The sequence below is a fragment of the Passer montanus genome, unplaced genomic scaffold (assembly GCF_014805655.1).
Source record: "Passer montanus isolate IOZ18808 unplaced genomic scaffold, ASM1480565v1 scaffold4, whole genome shotgun sequence".
Lineage (NCBI taxonomy): Eukaryota > Metazoa > Chordata > Aves > Passeriformes > Passeridae > Passer > Passer montanus.
In genome coordinates, this window is record NW_024368818.1 from 15,027,270 (window position 1) to 15,054,029 (window position 26,760).

General features: G+C 44.9%; 1 protein-coding gene across 3 annotated transcripts in view; it reads right to left on the bottom strand.

Annotated features, from left to right (window-relative positions):
- Positions 1 to 1,153: 1,153 nt before the first annotated feature.
- The window catches only part of RAB30 (RAB30, member RAS oncogene family), a 41,577-nt gene continuing 15,970 nt past the window's right edge, over positions 1,154 to 26,760 (bottom strand). Inside the window, exons 2-6 of one of the 3 annotated variants that reach the window (XM_039718651.1) lie at positions 17,280 to 17,360; positions 10,557 to 10,657; positions 9,120 to 9,203; positions 4,217 to 4,400; positions 1,154 to 2,293 (exon numbers count right to left, since the gene is read on the bottom strand). In XM_039718651.1, the coding sequence (XP_039574585.1) occupies positions 2,043 to 2,293; positions 4,217 to 4,400; positions 9,120 to 9,203; positions 10,557 to 10,649 (612 nt within the window). In that variant the 5' untranslated portion in view covers positions 10,650 to 10,657; positions 17,280 to 17,360 and the 3' untranslated portion in view covers positions 1,154 to 2,042. Of the gene's footprint in view, positions 2,294 to 4,216; positions 4,401 to 9,119; positions 9,204 to 10,556; positions 10,658 to 13,796; positions 13,817 to 17,279; positions 17,361 to 26,760 lie in introns of those variants that run through there. The other 2 variants (XM_039718650.1, XM_039718653.1) reach the window with 2 other exon arrangements.

Sequence of the window (26,760 nt, forward strand, 5' to 3'; positions counted from 1 at the left end):
GCACAGATCACATGGTCCAGTACAGCAGGAGCCACCAAGTCCCACACATTTCCAAATCCTCCCGATTACAACATGAGCAGAGGCTGAAATGGACCAGAGCAGAGCAGCAGATGACGTGTCCCTCAACATCTCACAGAAGCTCTTAATTAAATGTTACCTAAATGACAAACAGGCTTCATACCACAACTTCTACATCTTTGTTTTACCACTAGTCAAAAATGACCTAAAAATTGCAAGAAAATATTAAAAATGGCCATATGACAAACCAATTCCCCCTCTCTCTGACACAGTCAACTTCCTGTTACATATCAAAGGCACAACATGATACAGCCAAAAAAAAAATCTTTCCAGGAAACAAAAAAATCATTTCAAAATGCCTCTTAATTGCTATTTTTTTCAGTAAGTACTTACTGGCAGCTTTTTATGTCAATACAAAAGCTCTGTTATAATCTTCAGTAAAAGCCAAATAATATTAAATTGATTAACTCTAAATTGCAGCATATCACAGCCATGTAATCACCAGGAGAGCTTTATCCAGATTAGCTAAACTGAACTCAAACTCCTAAATATAATAGTTTATGTGCGCATTCACTATCTTCTGATTTCGCTTCCATGCCAACGTGTAAATTTGCAATGCAATGTATGGCACTAGAGGTGGAGTAACATCACAAACGCCAGGGTGCTTCCACTTCAGAGCTTCTGTAGGAAGAAATTGCCTAAACAGCTGCATGTACCAGAGTTTGGGATTAAGGGTGCAAAGCATCAGGTAAATAAAATGACTCTACAGCCCTGAACCTAAAAGCTACCCTAGCAGAGACTGGATACCAACAAGATACTTCAAGAGCACCTCTGAGAGCAATTCCACAAGGTGAGAGCTGGATGGAGCAGCATGGAAGGACACCACTTGCAACCCACTGCTACTTCCACTTACCATCAAACAAACCCTCTACAGATCTGTACTCCTGCCTTCCAACAAGAGCTGTACCTACAGGCTTTGTTTTCCAGCTGCACACATTGCAGACTGCCAGTTCAGACTGTGCTTCCTTTGAACCCTCATACACCATCCATGCACTTTGGTCACGTCTGGTGCACTTGCGCCAAGTCCACCAATCATCTTTCCCAAGGCTAACTTTTTACATCAGGACATGACGAATTAGAGGAGGAATGGTTAATTTATTTATTTTTATTTCTGGAAAGTCTTTTCATCCTTTGTTGGATATCAAAGAAGCACACAGTCCTTTCCAACTATGTTCAGGCCTAGAAAAAGAGGTAATGAGATTTTTTTATTTTTATGAACAGTGCTTATTAGTGTTTTTTTCCTAACCAGTCTAGGTTACACATTCAGAAGACAGTAATGTGGTAAGACTACATTTGGCCTATGGAATATTTGCTGAACTGCTAGCACCAAAGGGAGCGACTGAGCCGTATCCATGTCTTCTTCAATCTTGAAAATACTGCTATATGTAACTTTTTTGTTTATTCCACGTTCATGAAAGTGCCTGTAGATGAGAGACATAACACTATTTCAAACACCAAAGTCCTCCATGAAGACGCAGGGCAGACGTTATGTACACATCCTACGAGCTCGCTCGCTGACAGCCCAGAAGATTGCCAGGGCAGTCCAAAGTCAGTGTTCATTGTTGCGTTTCTTCTTACTTTGTTTTACCTTAAAAAGGATCAAACACATTGTTCTGTAAGAGACATTTTGATCTCTTCAGTATTTTCAAGGAAGGCTGGTCTACTCTCCCACAGAAGGAAACAAAACAGCTCATGTTCTGCATTACATGAAGCACTTGTGCAACTCTTCCTTTTCTGACCTGCTCCAGAGACTGCAAGAAAAATTAAATTTAAACCCTGTTGTATTCTGCTACATTGCCATGCAGCTGGAACCATCAGCCTGCCATGCTTCCAGGACTGTAACCTGACTCTGAGTAAGCCAGATGGATCTGATTGGCAGGAACTCCTTCAAGTAGATAAATCCCAGCATAGAAAAAAAAAATCCACTTGGCCCATGGCAGAAGGGGCAATCACATGCCATCTCTTTAATTAAAATTACAGCAAGTCAAGTAGCTGATACTTTTCCCCTCTCCTGGTAAGGGGGATGAGACATTGTTCACAAGGGTGTTCTGTCGTGCCTCGCTGATCAGCCGGCAGGCCAAGTCCAGGAAGAGTTTTTCCACATTATCCGATTCTTTTGCCGATGTTTCCAGATAGTACATGTCCTGTGCTTCAGAAAACTCTGCAGCTCTTTGCTGGGAGACTTCCCTCTTATCAGCTAAATCAATCTTATTACCTGCATTGATAGAATATTTTAGAAAAAAAGTTAATTTCAAAACCAAGAGAAACTAAGATCTATAAAGAATAAATAAGAGTTTGGTTTGATATATGTATGGACAGTGGTTTGGATTTGTAACGCTTAGTGCCTGCTCTGCCCTCCAAATAATGGATTCCCTGAAACATCCAAGTCCATTTAATATCAGCTCATGTAATGAAATATGCCCTGTAAACATCCAAGCCAGTATGCCTTAATTTAGCACCAGTGCATCTGTTTGCTGCATTATCAACCAACATTAAAGGATTTCCACGCTAACATCTATTGAAAATTCTCCTGTGCTTGCTCTGAGGAGCACTTAAAATGTCAATTACAGCATATGAGACACTAAACGTGATATTCATCATGTTGTTACAAGCTTTTTTAAAAGCCTGGCATGGAAGGAAAGTTCCCTATTTCAATATTCCAGTACAGGATTTGGCTGTGAAGGCTGGAAGAGGGATGGGCTTGCAGGGCACTTGCGGAGGGAGGTGGGGTCAGAAACCAACCCTTTGGTTCAGAGAGATCTGTCTGGCAGAGAGTTGATTAAAGCCTCAAGCCAGCATCTGATATGATTATACAGTATTGCTGGCCACTTAACTTCAAACATGGTGTTTCTGCCATAAATTAATCTTACAACGAAGGTAACAGACCAGGACCTGCAATAACAGGCGGCTCAGTCCACAGACTCAGCAGGTTCGGAAGGAAACCTCTCCTGGCCCCACTGCTACCAGCAATTTTGTGAGAGCTCATGGGAGGAAAAGGTGGTGTTTCCACCAGCAAGCCTTCTCTCATTGCCTTCCCCTCATCCGAGATCTCCTTTCCCAATAAAGCAGCATCTTGGACCACTACCTGCACTGAAGTTACCCTTCTAAACAGATCATTACTCAACACAAGTGATTTATGGGTGTCATCATCTTCAAAGGGTGCATTATGACTAAAATATGATTTATATGCTGTGCTGTAGATGCCATCAATTAACTTAATGTTCACTGAAAAAAATTAATGTACATTTGTTAGTCATTTATTAATTATTTCTGTGCCATTTGTACCCAAGGCCATACTCATGGAGTATGATTTTCTTGTATGGAAGCTCCATAAACCCCATAGCTCACTTGAAGTAGCACTGGGGCATGTTAAACTCCAAAGATATTTTTTTTTTCCCTTTAAAATACACTTTTAGACACCTCTTACAATGACCTAGATTTTTTCATTTAAATAGCAAACTATTAAAGGTGACACTGTAGCATGAAACTTCTTAGCTTTCCCCAAGTTATTTTTCCACTGTTCTTTATATATTCTTGGACCTTTAAAAGCCAAGTCCCAACTATCAGATGCTGAAAGCAGAGCATGGAAAAGCACTGGTAGGCAAAATAACCTTCCCCTTGCTTGTAGCAGACAGATGGCCTGAGGTCTGTTTTGCCTTGAGTTGAAGCTCTACAGATTAATATAACATTCAGCTGTTTATTTTTAGTCTCCCTAAAATCCATGCAAGAACATCCAGTTTTCCAGCACTGCCCCATCTATGATCCACACAACTGCCGTGTCCTGATGCGGTTCCCCGATCCAGACCACTTAAGGCAGGAGTGGTTGCCCCACACCTAGGAGTACAGCAAACTGCAGACAGCAGCAGCCTGAGCAGGTCCTCACTTTTTGTGGAGATCTGAGCTTGGAGTCACAAGGGGAACTGCTCCATCCTTAGCTCAGTGGTGGCTGCACCACCTCCACTTCAGTCCCTCATGGCGGGAAGCGGGAAGCATCCCTCTCCGCATGCAGGAGCCTTACACCCCAGACAGCACCACCCTTCAAGGGGGGCATCCCGAACACCCCTTGGAGCATCACCTGCAGAAGGAATGCTGCAAGCACAGGCGGAAGGCAGGCACAGCTCGCCCCGAGGTGGCTTACCCACGAGCACGGTGATGACCTTGTTGCTGGCGTACTGCTCGATCTCGCGCAGCCACTCGGGCAGGCAGCGGAAGGACTCCTCGCAGGTGATGTCGTAGGTGAGGATCAGCGCGTTGGCGCTGCGGTAGTAGCTCTGCGTGATGGATCGGAACCGCTCCTGGCCCGCCGTGTCCCAGATCTGCAGCTTTGGCCGTAGCAAGGAAGGGTGGCAAAAGGGAAAAAAAAAAAAAAAGGTTATTTAATTTTATTTTTTTTTCCGAAAGCGGCACCATTTTGACCTAAAAAATCCCCTTCAGGGCAAAACCAATGCTGGGAAAGCACTTTGCTCCTCTCCCTTTGGCTTCCCCTCCCCCAGCATTGTTTGTTTCTGTTCCCGCACTTGTGGATTGAAATGCAAGGCACAAAGTCAGCTGGCACTGCAGCCAACAGCCCTGGAAGCCACAGCTCTGCCGGCTTCCATGCAACTTGTAGCATCTCCCTCCGCAGTGGGCAGAGCTGCCAGCCTGGAGGGAGACAGTAACTTCTCCCACCCCTGAAGTCTAGCAACAGCAGCTTCCATTCCCAAGAAGGAATAAGAATGCCTCTCCTCTAGCTCATGGAGGTGGCTGCAGTTATGCAGAGAAAATGCAGCAGTGGGTGAAAAGCACAGGATTGAACAAGGAGCTCAGCTGAACCTTTATCTAAGGTTTGGAACACATTTCCTCTCTACAACTTCAGCCATCTCATCTAGCTGCTCACTGTTTGCCTTCCCAACATATAGAATTGGCTACATCACAGAATCCCAAAATTATTTGAGTTGGAAGGGACTACTTAGCTCCAACCCCCCTGCCATGGGCAGGGACACCTTCCAGCAGACCAGGTTGTTCAAAGCCCTATTCAGCCTGGCCTTGAACACTTCCAGGCATGGGGCATCCACAGCTTCTCTGGACAGCCTGTTCCTGTGTCTCACCACCATCAAAGAACTCATGAATGTTTGCCAAATCCTCTGGATCCACAAAGACAACTTACATTTCCCAATAGAAACTACACTTATACTGGTTTTATATTTTGACCATCTGATAGTTTTTAGTGGGTCATCAAAACCTCAATTCTTCAAAAAGGAAGTCTAAGAAAAACATCCATGATTAACATAATTTCAAGATAAAAGAGTATTTCTCTGCTTCAGCTTTTATTTTTTTAAAGCACTTCTCCTTGGGATTAAATATGTGGAAGGATGATTTCCAGCCAAAATCCTGTGTACTTTGGGAAGAAAAAGGTAAAATATTTGAGATTTTTTTCCATATATTCAGCAGCCTGCACAGAGCAAACCTTATCCTTGGCCAGTTCCAAAGCTGAGCTATGCCAGCCTCTCATCATAAATACGTTAATTTGAAATGAGAGCTCCTGGTAACAGCTTTTAGATGTGGGGTATAATTTTGGAAGAAAAAAACAACACCACTTTTTTTTGCAGAGAAAGTAATTGTGGCTGGCTCACAACTCCTGGGCACTTTTGTGCTTTAATCTCTGGGCAGAGTTGTACTTAAATGGCTGAACGTGGTATCTGCAAAGTAACACACAAAACCATAAGTGAAATGACTTGCACATGAAAACCAGATAATGAATGAGTCCTTGTTAAAACAAACCAGCCTCCAAACTCTGGCAGACAGAAAGATACAGATGATTCTGTTGTTATTCAGCTGTTTCCCAGGAAAAACATTTAATCACTGTCTACTGGCTAACTCCAGCTTATATATATTCTGCCTTTATTGAGAAGATCTCTAAATTGATAAAAAACTTGATGCGAATATGTTCTTCCACTGCTTTAATCTAATGAACACTGAAAGCAGAAGAGACTGTGGGATCTGGGAGAGCAGACATGAGTCTACCTGTGAGCTGGGTGCAAAAGGCAGGGAAGAGCCCCCAGTCTTACAGCCACTAATAAACTCTTCCTGCACCCAAAATACACATCTCACACTTTCCCTCACTGGTCATTTCTGGCAAAATATTTCACAGCAACTATTTTATTTGTACAATTTTTTTTTCTCCCCTAGAATAACCAAAGGACGATGTCTGACTCAGCCTGCAGAAAACCTAGATGTTTATTTTCTTGCTGTCAGCTGATGCTTCCTGCCTTCCCCAACATTTGCACACACATTTAGCTTTCCACCAAGCCCATATAGCACAACCCTCTGCTCACAGCACTGAGGGTGCTTAGCTTGGACCAGAAGGGTTACTGCTATCTGCTTTGCTTCAATTTGTGGGGCCTCTTGCTGCAAGTGCTGCATATATTTTTGGAGTTTCTTGGAAGAAGCCAGGCAGATCAAAATCCCCCACAACTGCACAGTGCTCTCCCAGCTCATTGGGCAGTGAGCTTTGGTAGCTGCTCATATCTGGAAAAGCTTGCACACAGCTTTCATACTAGTGAGTCCCTCTCCACTGACTTTATAATGCTATTTTGAAAACTGGAAAGTATTTTTCCCCAGAAATCCATAATTTATTTTCAAGTCTCAAAACTCTTTTGGTAAACAGCTCTGCTCCCTCATTCAGGATCCCAGCAGACACACAGGGGAGGCTGACCAGCACAGAGGCAAGAGTCATGGCTTGGGCACTGCTGAATGGCTAACAGCCAGAGCAGCTCTGTTCTCTGACTCATTCCTGCTTTCCCCTCCCATTAAATGTTTATTCTCACAAGCACTGCTTACTCAAAAAGTTTCAGCTACAAGACCACTGAAAGAAATCTGTTTGCCTTCCAGACACCAGAGGGCTCATTCCAATGCCCAAATGTATCACACCAAGCTTCCACCAAGGCTTGGTCACTGAAACTGAGCTCCAGCAACTCTAATTTACTGCACTGGTGGGGGCAGGAGAGGGACTTTAGAACCCAGTATTGGCCACGTGAAATACAGCAGATACACCAGCTAGCACTTGCTGAGGCTCTGTGACACACAATCCTGCCCCAAGGAGATTCAGAGAGGACACCTGTGCATTCATCAGACATTTGCAGGGCAGCAGAGACTTCATTTAGCTTGTAGAGCTCCCCTGAACCATCCTTGCCCCTGATACAGCTCATACTGGCACAACTGCTTCCAATATTCTCTTAAGAACTTTGCACCCAGTGTTAAAACAGGATTATATGACAGGAGCAACACTTCAAACACAGACAAATCCTGGGGGTAAGTTCACCAGTACAAACCCCAGACCTCATGTACAAGTGATGTTCTAAAGCTCCAGCAGAATTTGACAGAGAACCAGATGCTTGAAAAGGAGAGGCATCTGAAGTGGATGGGATCCATGCCCCCCAGGACTGCTTTTCTCCCTATAATGACCAGGACAGTCTTGAGGCCGCTGATTTAAACTATGTATACAAGACAGAACAAATTCCACCTCTAGTGCAGCGATCACACCATTTACCAGCTCAGATCCTCTGAGTTGCTTCACTGGAGCTGCTTTTGGCTGAGAGAAACATCTCTGCTGTCTGAAGAGTTTGGGACAAGCAGCAATCATATCCTGGCCAGCCCTGCTGATGAGCATCACAACCAACAAGCTGAGCAGCAGCACCACCTGAGCTACACGTGACCCTCTCTGCTTCCCTGCTGCTGCTCTGGCCCATTTGCACAGCCACGTGCTGAGTATAAACTTGGTCTTTAGCAGGTGAAGGATTTTCTACCCCTTGTCCTTCACCTGCTCAGGTGGAGAGGAAGTGCTTCACCACCACTTCCCATAGGTTTGTAAACTCCTCACACAGCAGAGTCACAGCTTGCTGACATGACCACAGCTCTCAAAATATGTCCTAAACTTAGCAACACAACACCCCATTATCTTCTTAAACCCCTCTGTGGTGCTGTGGTACAGGTTAAAAAAACCCAGGGCTTAAAATCTGCCCAAGTCCACTGTTTCCATGCCATCACTTACACAAGCTTAAGAACAGGTCTCAATGTCACACCCAGCCACTGTCACACTGGTGCCACTCTTGGGTTTGATAAAGACAGCAAGGGAAAAACTGCTGGTTTTCACTTTGATGCCCCTGAATTTCCTGCAGGCAGAGTAAATCCAGGAGAAGCTCAGGGACCATGGACATCTTGATATTAGAGGCTCAAATAACTGCACTTTTTTTTTTCATCTCAGATACCACAGCAACTCAAGTGAAATCTCTACTAATGAACAAAGTGTCAGCAGCCAACATTTCTGGACTCTGGAACCCAACCATGGACCCCATTAAAGCATGAGATCGGTCTCCAATCTCATGCTTTGTGTGTTTTGGCCCAGGCAAAGTAGCTCTCTGCCAAGTGATGCCCAGGCTCAGTTTGGGAGTCAGCTCAGGACAAGGACAGTTTCCCAGAAGTGGCTTCCATGCTATTTTAGAGGGTGAAAGAGTTCAAAATATGGAGAACTTTGCCCTTTGCAGTCAACCTGTTGGCTGAAACACAAGTACTGTGATCAGCTCTGCTTCTCCCAAATCCGTAACTTTGCAGAAGTGGAAGATGAGCCTCGTTGTGCAGAGCCACACAAGTCCAGGTGTCTGTTCTCCTCAATGGCCATCTTGGGAGCTCACAGAGGAAGACTTTCTTCAAGCACATCCCGGTGGGAATGCAACAAAATACTGCTTACCAGAAACACAGTGAGCAGAGGCTGCACTGAAATGCTTCTTTGGGCTTAAGCTAGGCATGATCTCACTGTCTCCTAAGCAAGGACAATAGTTTTGCAAGGTCTCCTTGTTCCATTTTCTCCCCTCCAGCAGGTTCACTTTTACAATCCTGATAGTAATGGAGAGGGGCACATGGACTGATAGAACCTGCATTGCCCAAGCCATGCCAGACAGCCCTGACCTTCCTCGAGTGTCTTCCAGCAGAGGAAGAGCTGCAGCAAGAAACCTCAGCTATGGTAGTGCCATATGAATTTACATTTTAAATCATGAGGCTCCTACCTTGACTTTTTCACCGTTTATCTCCACAGTTTTAATCATAAAGTCAACCCCAATCGTGGCTCCTTGCCCTGGTGGGAAAAGCCCCTGGAAGAAAACAAGAGTTTGATTAAACTTATTTCTACAAGACAAAAGTCTCACTGGGTGCCAATCCTCACCCTCTTCCATCTTCAAAACTATTCATCCCATGTCCACTTCCCATGACACTTACTTCCATTGCATTCAGAGTGTGACATTTCCCCAGCATGAAGGTTACCATAAATTCAAATTGTGTTTTCTCTGCCTTATACATCCCTAATTATACAGCAAGTCATCGACTTCAGAAGTAGGAGCACAGGAAAAGAAAAGGAGGAATAAAGAGAGGGGGGAAACCCTTCTGTATAGCTGGAAGAAGCAGGGGAAGGATGAGGACTTTCCATCCTCCTTCCCAATGCACTGAAAGGTGTATGAACACCTTTGTGGGATGAGATGCATTTGTAACTTCATGCCTTCCCTTTTCCCTCCACAGCACCCTATGGCACCAATAGGCATTTCTGGCAGCTCTCAACAATGGGGTCACAGCACTTCAGGAGTGAAGAACAGTAGTGCCAGCCATCACCAGTGCCACAGCAATGGCAAGGGACAGCACAGTGCTGGTGGTATTTGATTGCAGCACCATCAGAAAGGAGCAGCAGCAAACCAAACGAGAGCCTTTTGATTTCTGGTCTACCAAGTCATGTTGATCTTGGGGCACATCCATCCCCTACAGCAGCTGGGCTGCCAAAGAACAAGCAGCAGAAGTTGCCAAAGATTTTTGCTGCAAACCTTTTGGGTATGACTAGCTTTATTGCCACTGGCTGCCACATGTTTTCGGACAGCATCTAAAATCACTATAGCTTCAAAACTAAAATTAACAGTGAAGGGTAAAATCGCTGACAATTCCTAGTGGAGAGTACAAAACCTCACAATTTGTGCTTTATTATGCATCATGCAAAGTCTTCCCTTGCCCTGGATCACAGAGGCTATTCTGCCACAAAAAAGGACACTGGACTAACAGCTCAGGACCCAGATTATTTATTTACTAATGACAAATAAGAGGGAGCACTTTGTGCAGCAAAGGTTGGGGAGGAGACCAGGAGATGTGCTGGTCTTACATCTGGTCCAGAACACCACCAAAACAGGAGGAGTTGTCCTGGTGGCTTTTCAGAGGGGACTTTCCACCCTCAGAGAGGAATGAAGTTTCTCCAACACAAGCTCCAGAACAGGGCCAGGTGCAGCGTTAGATACAGATGCACTGCTTGTGCCAGTATGTCACTGCATGTGATGCATGCACCAAGAGCGTGAGCAACAAAATTCTTTGGAGCTGTGATGCTGGCAGAGCCCTCAGTGCAGAGCCACAGCTCCCATGCCAGTGCTGTCCCCATCCCAACATCCCACAGTCCAAGAGGCAGCCAGCCTTACCTGAGTGAAGCGACGGACTAAGCAGGTCTTCCCCACCCCGGCGTTGCCGATTAAAACAATTTTGAAGAGGAAATCATAATCTTCCATACTCATTTACGCAGCTGCAAGAGAGACAGAGAGCACGACGCTGTGTGAACCGAGCCAGTGGGGACATGCCCTTTTATCCCAGCTGAACTTTATTACTCCAAATATTCAGAACAAAGGTCTCTTGGCACACACATGGATCCTTGATAAGGGAGAACACTACTTTTCACTCTGAGCCGGGGCATCCACGTAGTCAGAGTCAGCTGCTGTGAAACCTTGGCCCCATTTTGGTCTCACCTGGCTTCCCACAAGTTAGGGATGCTGGTTTCAGCTTTCCAAGCAGTGCTCCACAAACCCGAGACACTGAATCCTAGATGTTCCCAAATGTTTGTTTCGCTTTTAACTACATCATCTCCAAAGGACAGCATGGACTTTATCACACTGTCTGAGGACCATGTAACTGACTCCTGTGAGGGAAATATCCCAAATCCCACCATGAGCAACTCCAGGAGCACACTGGGTGCACACAGAGCAGGGCTTGGGCACAAATGAGGGCAGAACAGGTAGGGGGCTTCATTTTAAAACAAGAGCACTGTTGCTTGCCTTAAAAACAGGAAGAGCTCTTGTGCTAAAAGTGTAGTGAAAAGTAGGATAACAGCTTAGCTGAAGTACGAGAGGTTTTCAGAAGAAATAATAGATGCTATTAGAAATATTACTACTCTGATAATTTTCTTTAGTTTTGTGAGGAATCTTTGGATTGCTCAATTGGGAAGTGAACAGAGAAGAGTTTAGGAATTATCCAGAACACTTCCTGTCTGTAACCTCCCAGGAAAGCAACAACAGCCAGAAGATATTCAGGTGGAGATTTTAGGCAGAAAGAAAAACCCAGAGACAAGAAAGCAAAGGACAGTGTCCAAATCCAGCTACGTCCAGGAGGATCTAGGTATTACACACGGCATCAAAGACCTGCCCTCAAGGTATCAGAAAAGGGACAGATTTACACGCCATCGGTTCAGATACCTGCAAGGCAAAACCAAAACATCAGCACCTAACCCACCAGTACCTATAGATTAGTTAAAGAATGAGGTGATAGAGTCAAGGATGGTAAGTGTAGCAGGAGTATGGGGCAGATGGGTGGGGAATGGGGGGAAAAAATGTATTACAGAAGTGCTATCTTCAGTCAATCCCCAGATTGCTTAGAGGATTTTTACAGAGCTGATGAAGGGAGCAAATGCAGGCTGGGAGAAAGCAGCTTCTCATGCTCAGTCCGAAGTCAGGGTGCTGTCTCCCACTGCCTCCAAAGGTCCTTCCTTTGGAGGGTTCACTGTGACACACACCAGAAGAGTCCAGCTACAGACTCCAGTCCCACCAAACAGCTGTGATAGGCTTAGTGTCAAACAATCAGAGAGTACAAGATAAAGCTGAGACTGTCTGTTTCTGCCTGGCAGAGAACATGGAAACAGCTCTCCAACCACCAACAAGAGTCTGGTGGACCCAAGGGCAAAAGAGGTAGAAGACTGACTCAGCTGCTTCACATCTACGTGGCCCTTGGCCTTTCCAACAGCCTAAAAAAAGGGTAACCACACCAATTAGTGACTAATGAGCTGCATCACATCAGCAGATGGTTAGTAGGAACACAGCTGAGTCACTGCACAGACGTGTCACTTCACCCAGGTCAGGGACACAGTGCCACCAAACAGTAGCTGCTGGAGGTGGCCTGAGGATGCTCTGACTTCACCTTGCTCCAACACACAAGTCCTTGCAGATCCGTCCTCTCTTAGTAGAGTGAAAGAGTGGGACCTTAAAAAACAGCCCCAAAAATGCACCCTTTTTTATTTTCTGGGGTTCTTACAATTGTTCCATATCTTCGTGACTGGCTTTCCCAGAGTGGGACTGGATAACAAAGGCAGTATTAAACACACATTGACAGCGCTCTTAAATGAAGACTAAATGTTAACATAAGGTTTCAAGGTTTCACACTAGCTTCTGCCATGTAGAAGAACGTGATCATCCACCAAAAGTCTGTTTCAAGACTAATGATACACAGCACTGCATAATTATTCCTGGGATCCTTCATACCCCAGAGGACATGCTCCACCCAGAGAGATTTCAGTTCCATTACTTGCACCCTAAACAATCCAAAATTCAAATTTATCTTCTTAGGAAGCTTAAAAATAAACTTTCTCTGCAGATCTTTGAGGTCAGAAATGCTAAATGGCTCAGACATACCCTAGAGTTATGTCTGATCCCCTTCATTAGGCTCTAGGACTAATCATATGTGATAATGACCCCAAATGGGAACCGAAAGATGAGCCAAGACCACAAAACAAATCAGGCAACGATGAGATTAAATGCCAGAACTAAAGAGATAGGAGAGCTCAGGGCATGGGAAGGGAGAAAGCAAAGGAAGCAGCAAGGAAGAGTGAGCATTGCTTTGTGAGCAGAGTGGGCAGGTGAAGCTGGCCATGGCTGCCCTGTCCCCCCAGGGTGTTCCTCCCTCTGAGAGCACACACTGCCACTGCTGGACACACCAACACTGCACCAGCCACGGAATGAAATCCTCTGCTCCTGCATGCCAAGCCTGGCAGCAGCCAAGTGACCTTTGCTGCTGACTCAGGCTCACAACACCCTCCCCTCTCCCCAGAGAAGATGTGTCTCACCCTCTACCCTACTTACTACAGCTGGGGAATGTGCATCTCAGCAAGACAGCACATTGCATTATATGCTTAAAAAAAACCCCGAAACGTGGAGCACAACTTCTCTATTTGGTTTTGTTTTCTTGAGTTTTTTGGTGTGGGTTTGGGTTTTTTCTTCCCCTCTCTTTTCTAGTGTTTGTAGGTACAAGGCTCTGCCTCACATCCCTGCAGTGGTTTCAAGTGTTCAGGATGCAGCTGCCTGTCCCACCCTCTGGAGGAGACAAGACCCTGCAGGGAGGGCAGGAGATGGGATGCCAGTCCATGCCTCAGCCACCCCTCACCACTCTCATTTAACTCACAAACATTACAGCACAGAGACATGTCCTGTCATGAGATGAAGCAGGAGTAGAGTCCAAGGCAGCAGGGCAGAAAATTTGGTTTCACAGCTGTTTTTCCCCAAGGCAGTTTATGCAGCTGGCATCCCAAACAGCTCCGTGGGCGGTTCCTGCCAGCCTCACACAGGATCAGTTTTGTGGGGTTTTACTTCATTTGTGTCACTGCTCTGCTTTGCTCCATCACGAGACCCCACGCATGGTCACTCTAGACAGAACAAGAAGTGAGGAGGGAAAAATCGAAGCACGGCTTTGATTCTACCTGGAAAAGTGGTCCATCAGTGGAAATGCAGCTGAAGGACTTGTTTTAGACTTAGTTTTCACAGATTCATAGGATCATTAAGGCTGGAAAAGACCTCCAAGATCATCAAGTTCAACACTGCCAAGTCCACCACTAAAGCATTTCCCTAACTGACACATCTACATGTTTTTCAAGCACTTCCAGGGATCGTGACTCCACCACTTCCCCGGGCAGCCTGTTGCAGTGCTTCATCACCCTTTCAGTGAAGAATTTTTTCCTAATTCCAATCTAATTCTCCCTTGATGCTTCCTCTCATCCCATTGCTTTTCACATGAGAGAGGAGACTGACCCCTACTTGACTACAACCTCCTTTCAAGCAGCTGTAGAATGAGAAGATCCCTAAGTCTCCTTTTCTCCAGGCTAAACACCCCCAGCTCCCTCAGCCACTCCTCATGAGACTTGTGCTCCAGACCCCTCATCAGTTCCATTGCCCTTCTCAGGACATGCTCCAGAACCTCGGTGTTTCTCTATTTGGGCAAAACAGTGCAATAACCGCTCTCAATATTCTTCAGTTATTAAATCCAATTCAACCAAAAGACTGGCGAGATCCACCCAAACCAAAAGCACAGAAACCAGGGACTTTCACCTCTCCTCCTCTCATCCAACCTTGTACAAACAAGTTCCTGCTCCCAGGGAAACACCTGAAAAGGGAAGAGGGCTGCTCTTCCCATGCTGGTGTTCAGCTGCTGTTGACCAGCATGCCCAGGTCCTTTTCCAGTGGGCAGCTTCCCTGACACTCTGCCCCAGTCCATAATGCTGCCTGGGTTGCTGTGATCCAAGTGCAGGACCCAGCTTTGCCTTGTGGAACCTCATTCAGAGGATCATATCCAGCCTGTCCAGATCCTCTGCAGAGCCTTCCTGGCATCCAGCAGATCAACATTCCCACTCCACTTGATGTGATCCACCTGACTGCCACCAGCCACCTGACTGAGGGTGCCCTTGATCCCCTCTCCAGATCATTGACAGAGACATTAAACAAGAGTGTCCCCAAAACTGAGCCCTTGGGAACACCACCTGGGACCAGCTCCCAGCTGGATGTAACTGCATTCACCACCTCTCTCTGGGCTCAGCAATCCAGTCTTCTACCCAGTAAGTAGCTGGATGAGAAACAAAACAGAACAAAAAACAAACTATCCACAGCTGCAAAGGTTTCACCCCATTTAAGGATTAAGACCAAAACTATATCAAGCCAGGAATGCTGATAATTTGCACCTCAGCTCTATCCCACCTCAAAATCCCATCACAACCTAGTGCTGCAATTAGGCACAGAGAAGAATCTGCAGCCTTTTCACCTGCTGGATCTAAGCAGTAGCCCACGGCAGGTTTTGATGTATTTATATAGTTCTTAATAAACCAGTATTTTCTGTTCTTCATCACCCAACAGCCATAAACAAAAATAAATTTACCCAAACATCTTAAGTTCAAACAGCAGCAGTTATATATACAGATATTACATTGATTGCATACGCCATATGAGCCACAGAATTCAAAGCTAAGGCTAATATTTCAAGCAGAAAATTATTCCTTGCAGGTCAGAAAATTGCAGGGAATTCAGGTCTGGACATGCTGCTGCATTACGTAACTCAGGATAAGATATTTTCGTTACCAAAGCACCTGCCAACCCAAGCAGGCTCCTGCACTCAGCAAGCATGAGCCCAGCTCGTGCCACTCTGCAACAAGCAGGCTGGATTTCCCTCTGCTTCCTTGCCCACCTTCCTCACTCCTCATCTCCACAGGGCTTAATTTTTCTAGTGTGAATGGAAGTGAAGTTAAGAGGGACTTAATTCCCAAGTCTGGATCATGCATGTCTCTGTGCTGATGGTGGCAAAACCATGAGTACATGGGATGCATGCTCTTGGCATGGTGCAACATTGAAACTCCAGGAACGTCTTTTCCAAAATCGACAGAAAAAGATTTACTGTAGGCACTTGGGGGTGCAGAGCTTGACTTCTCTCAACTCCTCCCACCACACCAGCCATTGCAGGTGAGCTAAATCCAGTAGCCCTGGCAATCCTGAACATACCTCTTCAAGGAAGGGAGAAGGTCCCAACAGCACTCAGTAAATCCATTCAACACTTCCAGGAGGTATCAAGCAACTATGCACATAGTGCAGGGAGGCATGGAGCTTCCCTATGCACAGCAGACCCAGCAACACTGGCTGATGAGCTGCTGATCATTCAAAAGTCTAGACACATTTTAAAAAGTGCATCTGGATAAAATATAAACAGATAATGAAAACCTCAGCCCTATCCTGTATAGAGAGATTCATGCTCCTCAATGCTTCACTCAGGATGTTTCTCCTACACCAACCAAGCAAGCTGAGTAGTACAAGTGGTCATGTATCAGATGTATTTTTTATGCCACAGATATATTTCTGTAAATAAAAGGAAAGCTAAAGCTGAGGGGTTTTGGATCAATGACCATACAGAGCACATAGGCCTTCCCCTTACCTCTTTTGCCACCATGGAAAATTTACAGCTCACTGAACTACCTTGCTCAGGTCATGGCTCACACATGAGCTGGCCTCCAGGAGCTTGTGTAGGTACTACAGAGGAACCCACTGACTGGCAATTACAGCTGCTTCCCCAAAGAACAAGCAGGTAAACCCAGCACCACCATCATCCCATAGAAGAGCCTGGAGCCAGAGGTCCAGAGAGCAGGATGCTCTGCTGTGGTGCTCCACCTAACACAATACAGTCCAGCCTTACCTGGACATCAGAGATAAGAGCCTGCACGCTGCCCTCTCCATCTGCCTGCTTGGCTTAACACTGGAGATCTCACAGATCTCACACTCAGAAACAATCTTTGGATTTTCACACATTCCAGGCATCCCCTGACAGTGAAAAGGTTTTGTGTCCAGGCTTTCCACTCCTGAGTGAAGTCTTCTGGGGAGCTTTGCAACTACTGGTGTTCAGGGCAGCATTAATCCTTTCTGGATGGATGGTGGAAAGATTGTTTGGGTTGGACAATCTTGGGGGATCTCTGTGCCACCAAAGACCCTTCCTGAGAGATCAGGCAACTCACAGCTTGCCTGGTGCAGTGTCCTCATCTAACTTACTCACCCCCGGAGACAAAGTTGTCTTACTCACAGGCACTGGTGGAGGTCAGCGTTAGGAATGGCCATGGAAGTGCTAAATATCACATGCAGACAGTGAGTTATATTCCATCACACACATCTGAGGATTAAACTGTTAATAATAACAATTCTCCTCGTGCAGATAAATGAATCAGATTTCTGTGTTATGTAGGAATAATGAGGTACACACTGTAGTTACAAAATGATAAATAGATAATTTCTTTAGGATTAAACAAAAAGCCTGCTGACATGCACAGCCACAATGCTTCAATGGTGTCTGACCAGACCACATACCAGCACCTCCAGGACACACACCATCTTCAGAAGCATGAGAACAGCCTGACACTCCATTTTCTGTCAGAATCTGGATTTTCACTGCAAAAGTTGGTGCAATATTAACACTTTTAAGACATGCCTGGGGATGAGGACAATACTGCATGCTCAAAACAACACTCTGTTGGTCTTGGCTACATTTTAGAACACCCTGCGACCACCAAGCCATACACTCTGCAACAACACATTTTTGTGTGTTGAAGCATTTACAGCCAGCACAGCAGAAAGGCTGACTTCCAAGTGTGGAAAAAACTCCATTGCCAGAAATCCAGCCAAAAAATGCTGTTTCATCCACTCAAAAACAACAGCCTCTTCCCAAAGGGGGAAAAAAAAAACCCAACAAAATTATTTTTTAAACTACAGCCAAGAGGTAAATGAAACATATCTTGCATGGAAGAGCCAGGAAAGCTTACTGAGTCCAGCTCTCTGGGTGAAATAAAGCTCCCACACCAAGACCTGGCCCACTAAAATGGGGAAACCCACCACAACTTATGTAAAATTTTGTGTCTTTAGAAACCAGGTGCAGGATCAGGCTGAATGCCAGGTGTCTCCTCCATGACATTTCTGGGGACAGTGCAACTCCAAGCAGTGACGTGCAGGCTGCCCACCTCACAAGGAGGCAAAGCCAGTGAGAAACAAATCCTTGGTTTAGAATAAAGGCTTGTGCATGTCTAGCACATAAAAAGCAAAGAAGTCTCCTGATGCATTAGTTTGCTGGGCTGGCAAGGGTTTGAATGGCATCATGATCATATGTGGAAAAGTTCTGAACTGGGTGACAAGGTTCTGCTAAAAACTTGAAGATTAGACAGCTTGACACCATCATTTTTGAGAATATATGAGAAAAGCTATCATAACCAAAGAATTTCAATAAGATATTTACAGGAACATCATGACTCAAATGAGGTTGCAAGTGCAGAATTAGCACAAGTGTAACTATGCCATTTAGCAGTGACATAATCATAAATGTATTGTGAAATATGAATATGTGCCTTAGACACACTTTCATAACCCAGAATAGCCAAGAAAATTTTGAGTTTTAACTGCAGTGACATGTCTTACTGCTGTTGACCATCTTGTTTTCATTGTGTGTCTGTGGTATGAACAAAAAAAAAAATCCAATAAGGTTTTGTTTAGCAAGAATTCTTTCTAATTGAAAAAACAAGCCATTATTTCCATCTCTTCAGTTCTGCTTAAGTAAGCTTGTGATTTACTGGGATTTATATCACTTCTCCATCAAATCTATTAGAAGTAATAAGTAATTAAACCTCAGCTAATTGCACTTTCAGGTGTCTGAGGCCTGAGCAGTGCTTGGTACCTCACAGTTTGGGCTCTGGGCTCCATGCAGCTCTGTGCACAATGCTCCTCTGCCATGCCATGTCAGTGCCATGCCACTGGTGATGGCCAGGCTGTGCCAAATCAACAGTGTCCTGGAACAGCAATCAAAAAGCTAAAAAACAAAAGCTATTGGCTCAGGACAGATATATCATACCTGAAGCTTAAATATAAAATATATAAATATATTCCAAAATACACTTTATATATAAAGTAATAGGTATTTAAATATAAGAGAAAGAGAAGAAAGATAAAAATCATAGATCCATGCAATAGTTTGGGTTGGATGGACTTCTGAAAATCATCCTTGGAAGAGTCTGAGGCCAGGTTGCATGAGACTGTGAGTAATCTGATCTAGAGGAAGGTTGCCTGCCCATAACAGGGGAAATGGAACCAGATGATCTTTAAGGTCCCTTCCAACCCAAGCCATTCTAGGACTCTACAATAACACTTCACTGAGAGGAGCTCAATCCCCAACCAGCTCCTCTCGTACATTTTGTTACAGCGTGACGTGCAGTGAAGGAGCCTCCCCAAGACAACTGCTTAGAGGAACTTCATCCAGGAACAAACACAAAATTATCAGGGCAGTCATTTGCAAAGTTCAAGCAACCCATCTTCAGTCAGTCATTTGCATTTGGGTTACAGGGGCAGCTTCCTCCCAGTGACTCAAGAAGGGGGCTGTCACTCCCAGGCAGAACTTTCAGGTATGCCCCCTAATTCAAGGGCAACAATCCACCACTCCAGAGGTGGATTGTTAAGATAAAAGATTTCTTTGTTCTAGTTATTTTGGCTGTCACTCCCAGGCAGAACTTTCAGATATGCCCCCTAATTCAAGGGCAACCTACCATTCCAGAGGTGGATTGTTAAGATAAAAGATTTCTTTGTTCTGGTTATTTTTCAGCTTACATGAGGACATAAAGAAGTGACCCTGTGTTTCAGCTGGAGGCTCCCTGTTCAAGAGCACACATGCAACATCGTGTGTGAGCCACACGTGAGCTGGGCATCACACCTGGGCCACCACAGCAGGACAGGCAGCACTTGGCCACAGCAGGTTTGCATTTCAGAAGGATTTCTGCCTCTGTTACACTTTTTAAAGGAAGGTTTCTTATCTAGGAGTGACAGCATTTTGGAACATGAAATGATAGATAGGATAGGAGGAATAAAATACAGTTGAGTGTTAAAGGCTTTTGCCCCAAAGATGAGCTTGGAATCCCAAACCAGAGGGCTCTGTCTGCCACTAAAGTCAAAATTGGGGTGATAATTTCTGACGTATTCCTAGGCTGATTATTGCCCCAGTGGTCCTCAGTTTACCACCTCCTATTTTCAGATGGGAAGCACATTTTAATTGTACCAGGCATGCTCATGCACACAACATTCAGCTTCCTAATGGAACTTCACTACCAGCTCAGGCATTGTACGTGCCCTCTGAGAAGCTCTCCCCTCTCAAAATGGTCTCATCTGATGGAAACCCCTCAGCTGGGATCAACCATCCTGTCTGGCACCAGATGGGAAGCACATTTTAACTGTACCAGGCATGCTCATGCACACAACACTTCAGCTTCCTAATGGAACTACACTACCAGCTCAGGCATTGTATGTGCCCTCTGAGAAGCTCTCCCCTCTCAAAATGGTCTCATCTGATGGAAACCCCTCAGCTGGGATCAACCATCCTGTCTGGCAAGTGACTGATCTGGCAGGGAATATTCTCTGCATTTCTGCAAAGAAACACTGCAGTACATTTTAACTGTGGATATCTGCCAGAGCAGCAGATGTTTCAGGAAAACAAATTGTTCAGAGAGGGAAGAAAGTAGAAACAATAGAGACTTGGGTGTAGCTTCAGGACTGGCTTAAGAAGATGTTTCCAAAGGGAAGGCTTTCAACCCTACCTGCTCCAGACAACTGCAGGAGGGACCCAGTCCAGATGGGGAAAAAAACCTGAGGGTGGGACAGCAGAATTAGAATTTACAGCCTGGGTTACACAATTTAATTTTGTAAACAATGTTTACTATCTTGAGTATCTCAATAACAATAACATCATATGATGGCTCCTGAGTAAGATTTTTATAAGGATATCACAGATCTCTTCAGAAGGTAAGGAACAGTATTTATGTTTTGGTTACATTTTAGCTCACACACTAACACATAGCCTATTTTCAGCCCCCCTTATAGTTTCAGATGGTTACAGTACTTTTTATTTACCCTAAACCACTGCAAATGTACATTTAGTCTTCTAGGGTAGCTATCTGCTGTTAAAACCTCATCTCAGCTTTGGACCAGCTGCAATTCAAGAAACTGCACAAGGTAAATTTGGCACTAAAATCCTTAACACAAAAAGGCAGTTCTTAGCAGAAACTTTCTGCTCCAGGCCTCCTGCTACTGCAGGGATGTTATTCTAACATCTCACCTAGAAGTACAAAATCCGAAAACATGATTTTAAAAATTGTGTTCCAGGGTTGTTGAGATATATTGTTTAGAGCTGATGCAGCAAGCAGTACCTTGAGGACTAAGCAGGCAGGGCCCCACAAAACCAAGCATCACACGTGAGGCACACACGTATGAAAAGATGGCACTGGCCACAGCTGCTCTCCAGCCCAGATAAATCATGTCTCCACCTCTGCATACCTCCACACCCAGCTCAGCTACTGCCCATCTCCAGCCACATGGGTTAATAAATTATTGCAGAGATCTGCAGAGAAAGATTTGCATTTGGAGAGAAGTGAAGGTACAACCACAGCTTTTGCAGCACCAATATTCACCCTTCCAATGTCATCAACAAGCAGAACTCTGTGACATAGCCCAAGATCCCCCAAGGAATGGTGCTTTTGTTCAAAAATATCTTCCCATCTCTCAGGGCTCTTCCAGTACAGACACTGCTGTATTATAGATATTAGCACACAAAAATATATGTATTTTTTCCCGTACTACTACTACCTCCTTGGCAGCAGCCCTCTAAAGATTTTACCTCTTTGGGACTAAGATTAGGAAACAAAGTTACTTCTCTTGATTACTTCAAGCAAGCAGCAGCCAGTCCCTCATAGACACTGATGCCAGCATTAGGTGTGCAGCCTGGGCAGTGCTGCCACTGGGACAGGGACCCTGGCACTCGCAGCTGCACGGTCATGGGGACGCAACTTGGCACGTCAGCACACTGTTTGTGACCATCTATTTTTATTCCTTAGCAACAGAGCACCTTTTGGGGTTGAGCCTTGAGCTTGTGGGGCTTTTTTTTTTTTGTGTTGAATCTATATTTGGCACCCTGAGGAAATTCCTAAATAGAAGACAGCAATTTTTAAAAGAGAGGATAAATGCTGGCACTCAGCTTTGCTGACAACAGCACCAGGCTCTTGGTTAGTGTGAAGTGCTCAGACCTAGAGCCAAGGGAAGCTCTCACATGGACCAAGCATCAAGAGTCACATCCCTCACACTTTCTGCCTTTGCAAAACCTTGCCCTGGAATAAGAACAAGAAAAGATTTTTTGGCTTATAAATTCTCTAAGCCATTCGTATCTTGTGTAAACCAACAAGGCTCTGAACCTCATCACTGCTCAGCAGCACTGATGCGTCCCACGATAATTTCTGTCCTGTGGGAGACAGTGCTGAGTGGTCCTGTCTCAAAGGGGGAGAGGAGCAGATGGGGGAAAACTTCAGTACAATGCAGCAATTCTGAACTAAGATACCACCCTTACCATAAATCATGGAAATATCAACGCTCCCCAGCTCCCCACAGCTCTTAAATAAAAACATGCAAATTAAATCCTGACTAATCTACATGAGAAAAGCAAACAACATCCACAGCTCTTAAATAAAAACATGCAAATCCTGACTAATCTACATGAGAAAAGCAAACAACACCTGATGTTTCCCAACTGTTAGCAACATGGCCTTAAAAAAAAATTTAAAAAAAAAGATTTAATCATAGGAAGGATAAAGATATCACATGGCTTGGCAGTTTCATTGGTTGTCATGGCAAATGAAAATCCCTGACTCTCCAACTTGCCTGTTTTAGAGGAAAGAAAACAACAAAAATGTCCTTTTTTATGACTGGAAAGCAATGTTTTCCTAATAATCAGTCATGAACCCACTGCACACTATATATAAACAGCTGCTCCTTCCCAGGGAAAACGTTTGCTGTTTCTCACTGAGCAGCTCTTGGGGATCCAGGCAATTCAGCCCCAGCAGACATTCAGGCGCGGGTAATGCAAACCACGTGCTCTTGGATGTGGTGACTTCTTGCCTGCCAAAGGGAGCCTGAGCTAGCTGCAAGGGAGGTCTCAGCTCCACGAGGGCTCAGCCACCAGCCCCCAGGGGAGGCTGCCAGCACAGCATGGCCAGGAGAAGCTGGCAGCAGTGAGAGCCCCCTCCTCTGCTCCCACACACAGCATCACCGTGCCATTTCTTGCCACATGTCCAACAACGGGTGTGTTTTCCCATGTTCTCAAAGCAAGCCAGAACCATGGATGTTTGTGTGACTTTTGATCTGCCAGACAGGTAACAGCAGCAAAGACTCCCCAGTGTTTGCTCCCACCCAGGCAATCCAAAGCACCTTGCACCCTGCCTGCATGACCAGCACCACACATCTTTCATTACAGTAGATTTTCTAAACACAGGGAAATAATTGGTCTGTAACTTCAAAAGCAGGTCCCCGGGAGCCTGTTCTTTCCAGTCACACTTTTGTCTTTGGCTGCATGCTCAAAATTTGGGAAGCTGAGGAAGAGCCTGTTCTTTCCAGTCACACTGCCTTTTGTCTTTGGCTGCATGCTCAAAATTTGGGAAGCTGAGGATATCCCCACAGCAGAATCATCCATTTCATTAGCAAGTTTTAGTTCATTGGTTTGTCTCCAGCCCTTCCCCTCCTGCAAATCCTCTCCACTTCTGGACTCCAGTGCAATACTCTTGTCTAGAAGGAGCAAGAAGACCCTAAGGAATAATGTTTATTGTACAGTGTGGCAAGCAGTGCTCCTCTGCGGGTTGGGTTTTTTCCAATATCCTGGTCCACCCTGATTGCTTGGGGGGAGCAGAAGTTGCACCACCAGAGAAGGGTAGCTGGCTGGAAAGCAGCCCCTTGTCTAAGGAAAGCCACAAGATCTTTCCCTTACCTTCCTGAAAAAGCAGCTGTACACCAAACTGCACCACTGCACTGCACCATTGGCCATGGATGTACACCGAGGCCCACATCCTCCCAAAGTCCCCAGCTAAAGTGAGTTGGCACTGCAGAACCTCCACCACAACAGCAAAACCACGCTCCTGCACAAACCTCATCCATCATCAGGGATGCCCATACAAATTAGCTAAAGATAGTAACACACGGATAACTAATTGGGATCCTTCATCTTTTGGACACGAGGCAGAAGGAAGGCAAGGCATTGTTCTTCCTCCGTGTCCAGGCTGTGCCTGCAGGACTGCTGGTGAGACACCCACCTTCATTTCCAGGCGGCAAGTACCAAAACGAGGTCACTTTGTATCAAGTACGAGATAAATAGATTCCCACAATAACTTCAGCTGCAACACTAAATTGTATTGCAAGCCTCCCACCTTAACCCTTACCCGCACCAAGGAGATGGAACACCCAGGCTACTGAAGTTGCCAGGAATGCAATCACAAGCCAAGGGACAGAAGAACTCTTCTCTTTCGCCCAAACAATAAGCCAACTACACAGAAAACATGATTTTCCCATGGAGGATTCCAGCCAGACTACCCCTCACCAGGCTGGTCCTGCAGCGTGCCCTCCCTGCAAGGGCTGCTGGCTGGCACACTCAGCAAACTCAGTTCAGGGTCCAGAGTGCTTCTGGATTGCTGTGGCTGTGGGAAGGAATGGGCAAGGGAAAGAGCATGAGCCAAAGGGGAATTCAAAGGCATGCTGCAAAAGAAAAATGGAAACTGAGAAAACCAAAACCAAGCAAGAGTAGTTTTCTTTGGGTATTACAGAAGAACAGGCTGCCACTTTTGGATACCACACAGTTCTACAGATTTATGTTGAAAGGATGTCACAGAGCAATTATTTTCCATCCTGACTAGGAAACCTAGTAGTAGTCTCAAGGCTACACTCAGGTCTTCAGGATGTTGACACACAATACAGGAAGAAAAGTGTTTCAGTCACAAAAAGACTGCATTTTCAGCTTCTCAAATACATATTTACTTAAATATTTTCCTTTAGGGTAGAGCTTGACAAACGAGATGGTATAAGGCAGACAGACTGCGCCTATGGGGTAAGGCACATTTCACATTTGTTCATCCCTTGCATTTTCCCAATTTTGCACAAAACTATTTGGACTAGCACCATTTGTTCTTTAACAAAATGGGCAGTCTACCCAAAAATACTGCTTGTAATTCAAAACTCAACATAAGGCATTTTTATTTAGGGAAATAAAGAACTCCCTCACATTGTGTTTCAGTTTGCCATTTATCCCCTCAAACACAAGCACAGCCTTGCTGCCCTCCAGCACAGCAAGCTCCCACCAAGTATAAAGCAATGTACCAACAACAGCTTCTATTACACAGCAAATTGTCATGAGTTCTAAAGAGATTGCATGTCTGACAGAGCCTGTGTAAAGCAAAGCTTCTGTAGAAGCTCCATATTTATTTTCTTATGTATGTATTTCTGTAGTACACGTGACTGAAATCAGATATCACGAAGTTTCTGTAGAAGCTCCATATTTTTTTTCTTATGTATGTATTTCTGTAGTACACGTGACTGAAATCAGATATCCAGAGAATAGAATAGTTTTTTCCTTTTCCTTTTTTTGGTGCATATTTAGCCTCTTAGCAGGTAAAACAAGTGAAGACCAAAACCACAAGTCAGAATATAAAAAGATATCTGGCTGACTGCTTGCAGGACAGGTGCTATATGGCACTTTAGATTTTATTCTTTCCAAGGCAGCAGTCATCAGCACTGCCCTGAAATGGCACTGCAAGCACAAATCCACCCATCCTGCAAAGCTCTGTGCAAGGAACTTGAACTACAGCATTATCTTAAGTCTTAATTTTAAAAGCAGATTTATAAAAAGTCACTGGTTTTCTCTCTGAAAGCAGAGGGATTACAATGACTTGCACAATTTTATTGTAGTCAGCTAACTCCAGCAAGAACATAAGAATTCCAGCTTTGAAACACCTTTTCAAACTACCCTGTCCTCCAATCTATTTAGCTTCACTCCAAAGATAAAAAAAAACTCCTTCGTAAAGTGTGCTGCTGCTCCCTTGCAGCCTAAGCTCCTCAGTGTCTCTGCAATTGTCATGTTCAGAACAACTAAAAATGAGGCAACTTCAACTACTGGGTACATGTATGACAAAAAGCAAAAGAGAAGCTGCTGTGGTGGTAAAGAATCCAGGCAGGGTAACAAGGCTTGTAAAACTGGCCTCATCTGGACTGGGATATTTGCTTAGCTGGCAGTACTCTCAATTGCTACAGATGATGGTGAACAGAAACACATTACAGCTGTAAAAATCTAGGTTTAAAGAGGCAAAAAAAAAAAAAAGTGTTTTTAAAGAAACCATGAGGCAACTGTAGGTTATGATTATAAAAGGAAGATATAAGATTTATTGGTTGAAAAGGCGGGGGAAACAGGAAGAACGGGGGATGAATCTGGGCTAAGGATGTCTAGGCAGATGCTGCTGGAACACCAAGGCATGAGCCCAGCCAGCCGCACTGCGGAGAGGAGCATCCCTGCCCAGCACAGCAAAAAAAGGGCAGGAAAAATGCTGCCCAGAAGGGAAGATGGGAAAAACAAATGGCAAAAAACTATCCCTAACTCTGGAATGACACCTGCCAGCTACCTACGGAGATAAAAGCCATGAGGTTATCTCTGCCAAAAGTTAGAGCACCCTCTGTTTCTAAAATTGCAAAGGAAGTGCATAAGCTGGCAAGACTGTGTGTTGGATCTGGGAATTTGAATTCAAAACCTGAGCATAAATCAGGTTCCAGTGCCAGCCTGAACAACAGTCACTACAGCCCCAGCTAACACATCCACCTGTAACAGAACACGCCTTTTTAAGTCACAAATAGGCTTTTGGTTCACTGCCAAAAGCACCAAACAGCCCACAACGATCAGGGAATACTAGGCATTAAAGGTCAAGTATCCCATTTGCGGTGCAATGCAAGGGGACAGGTTTTTAGT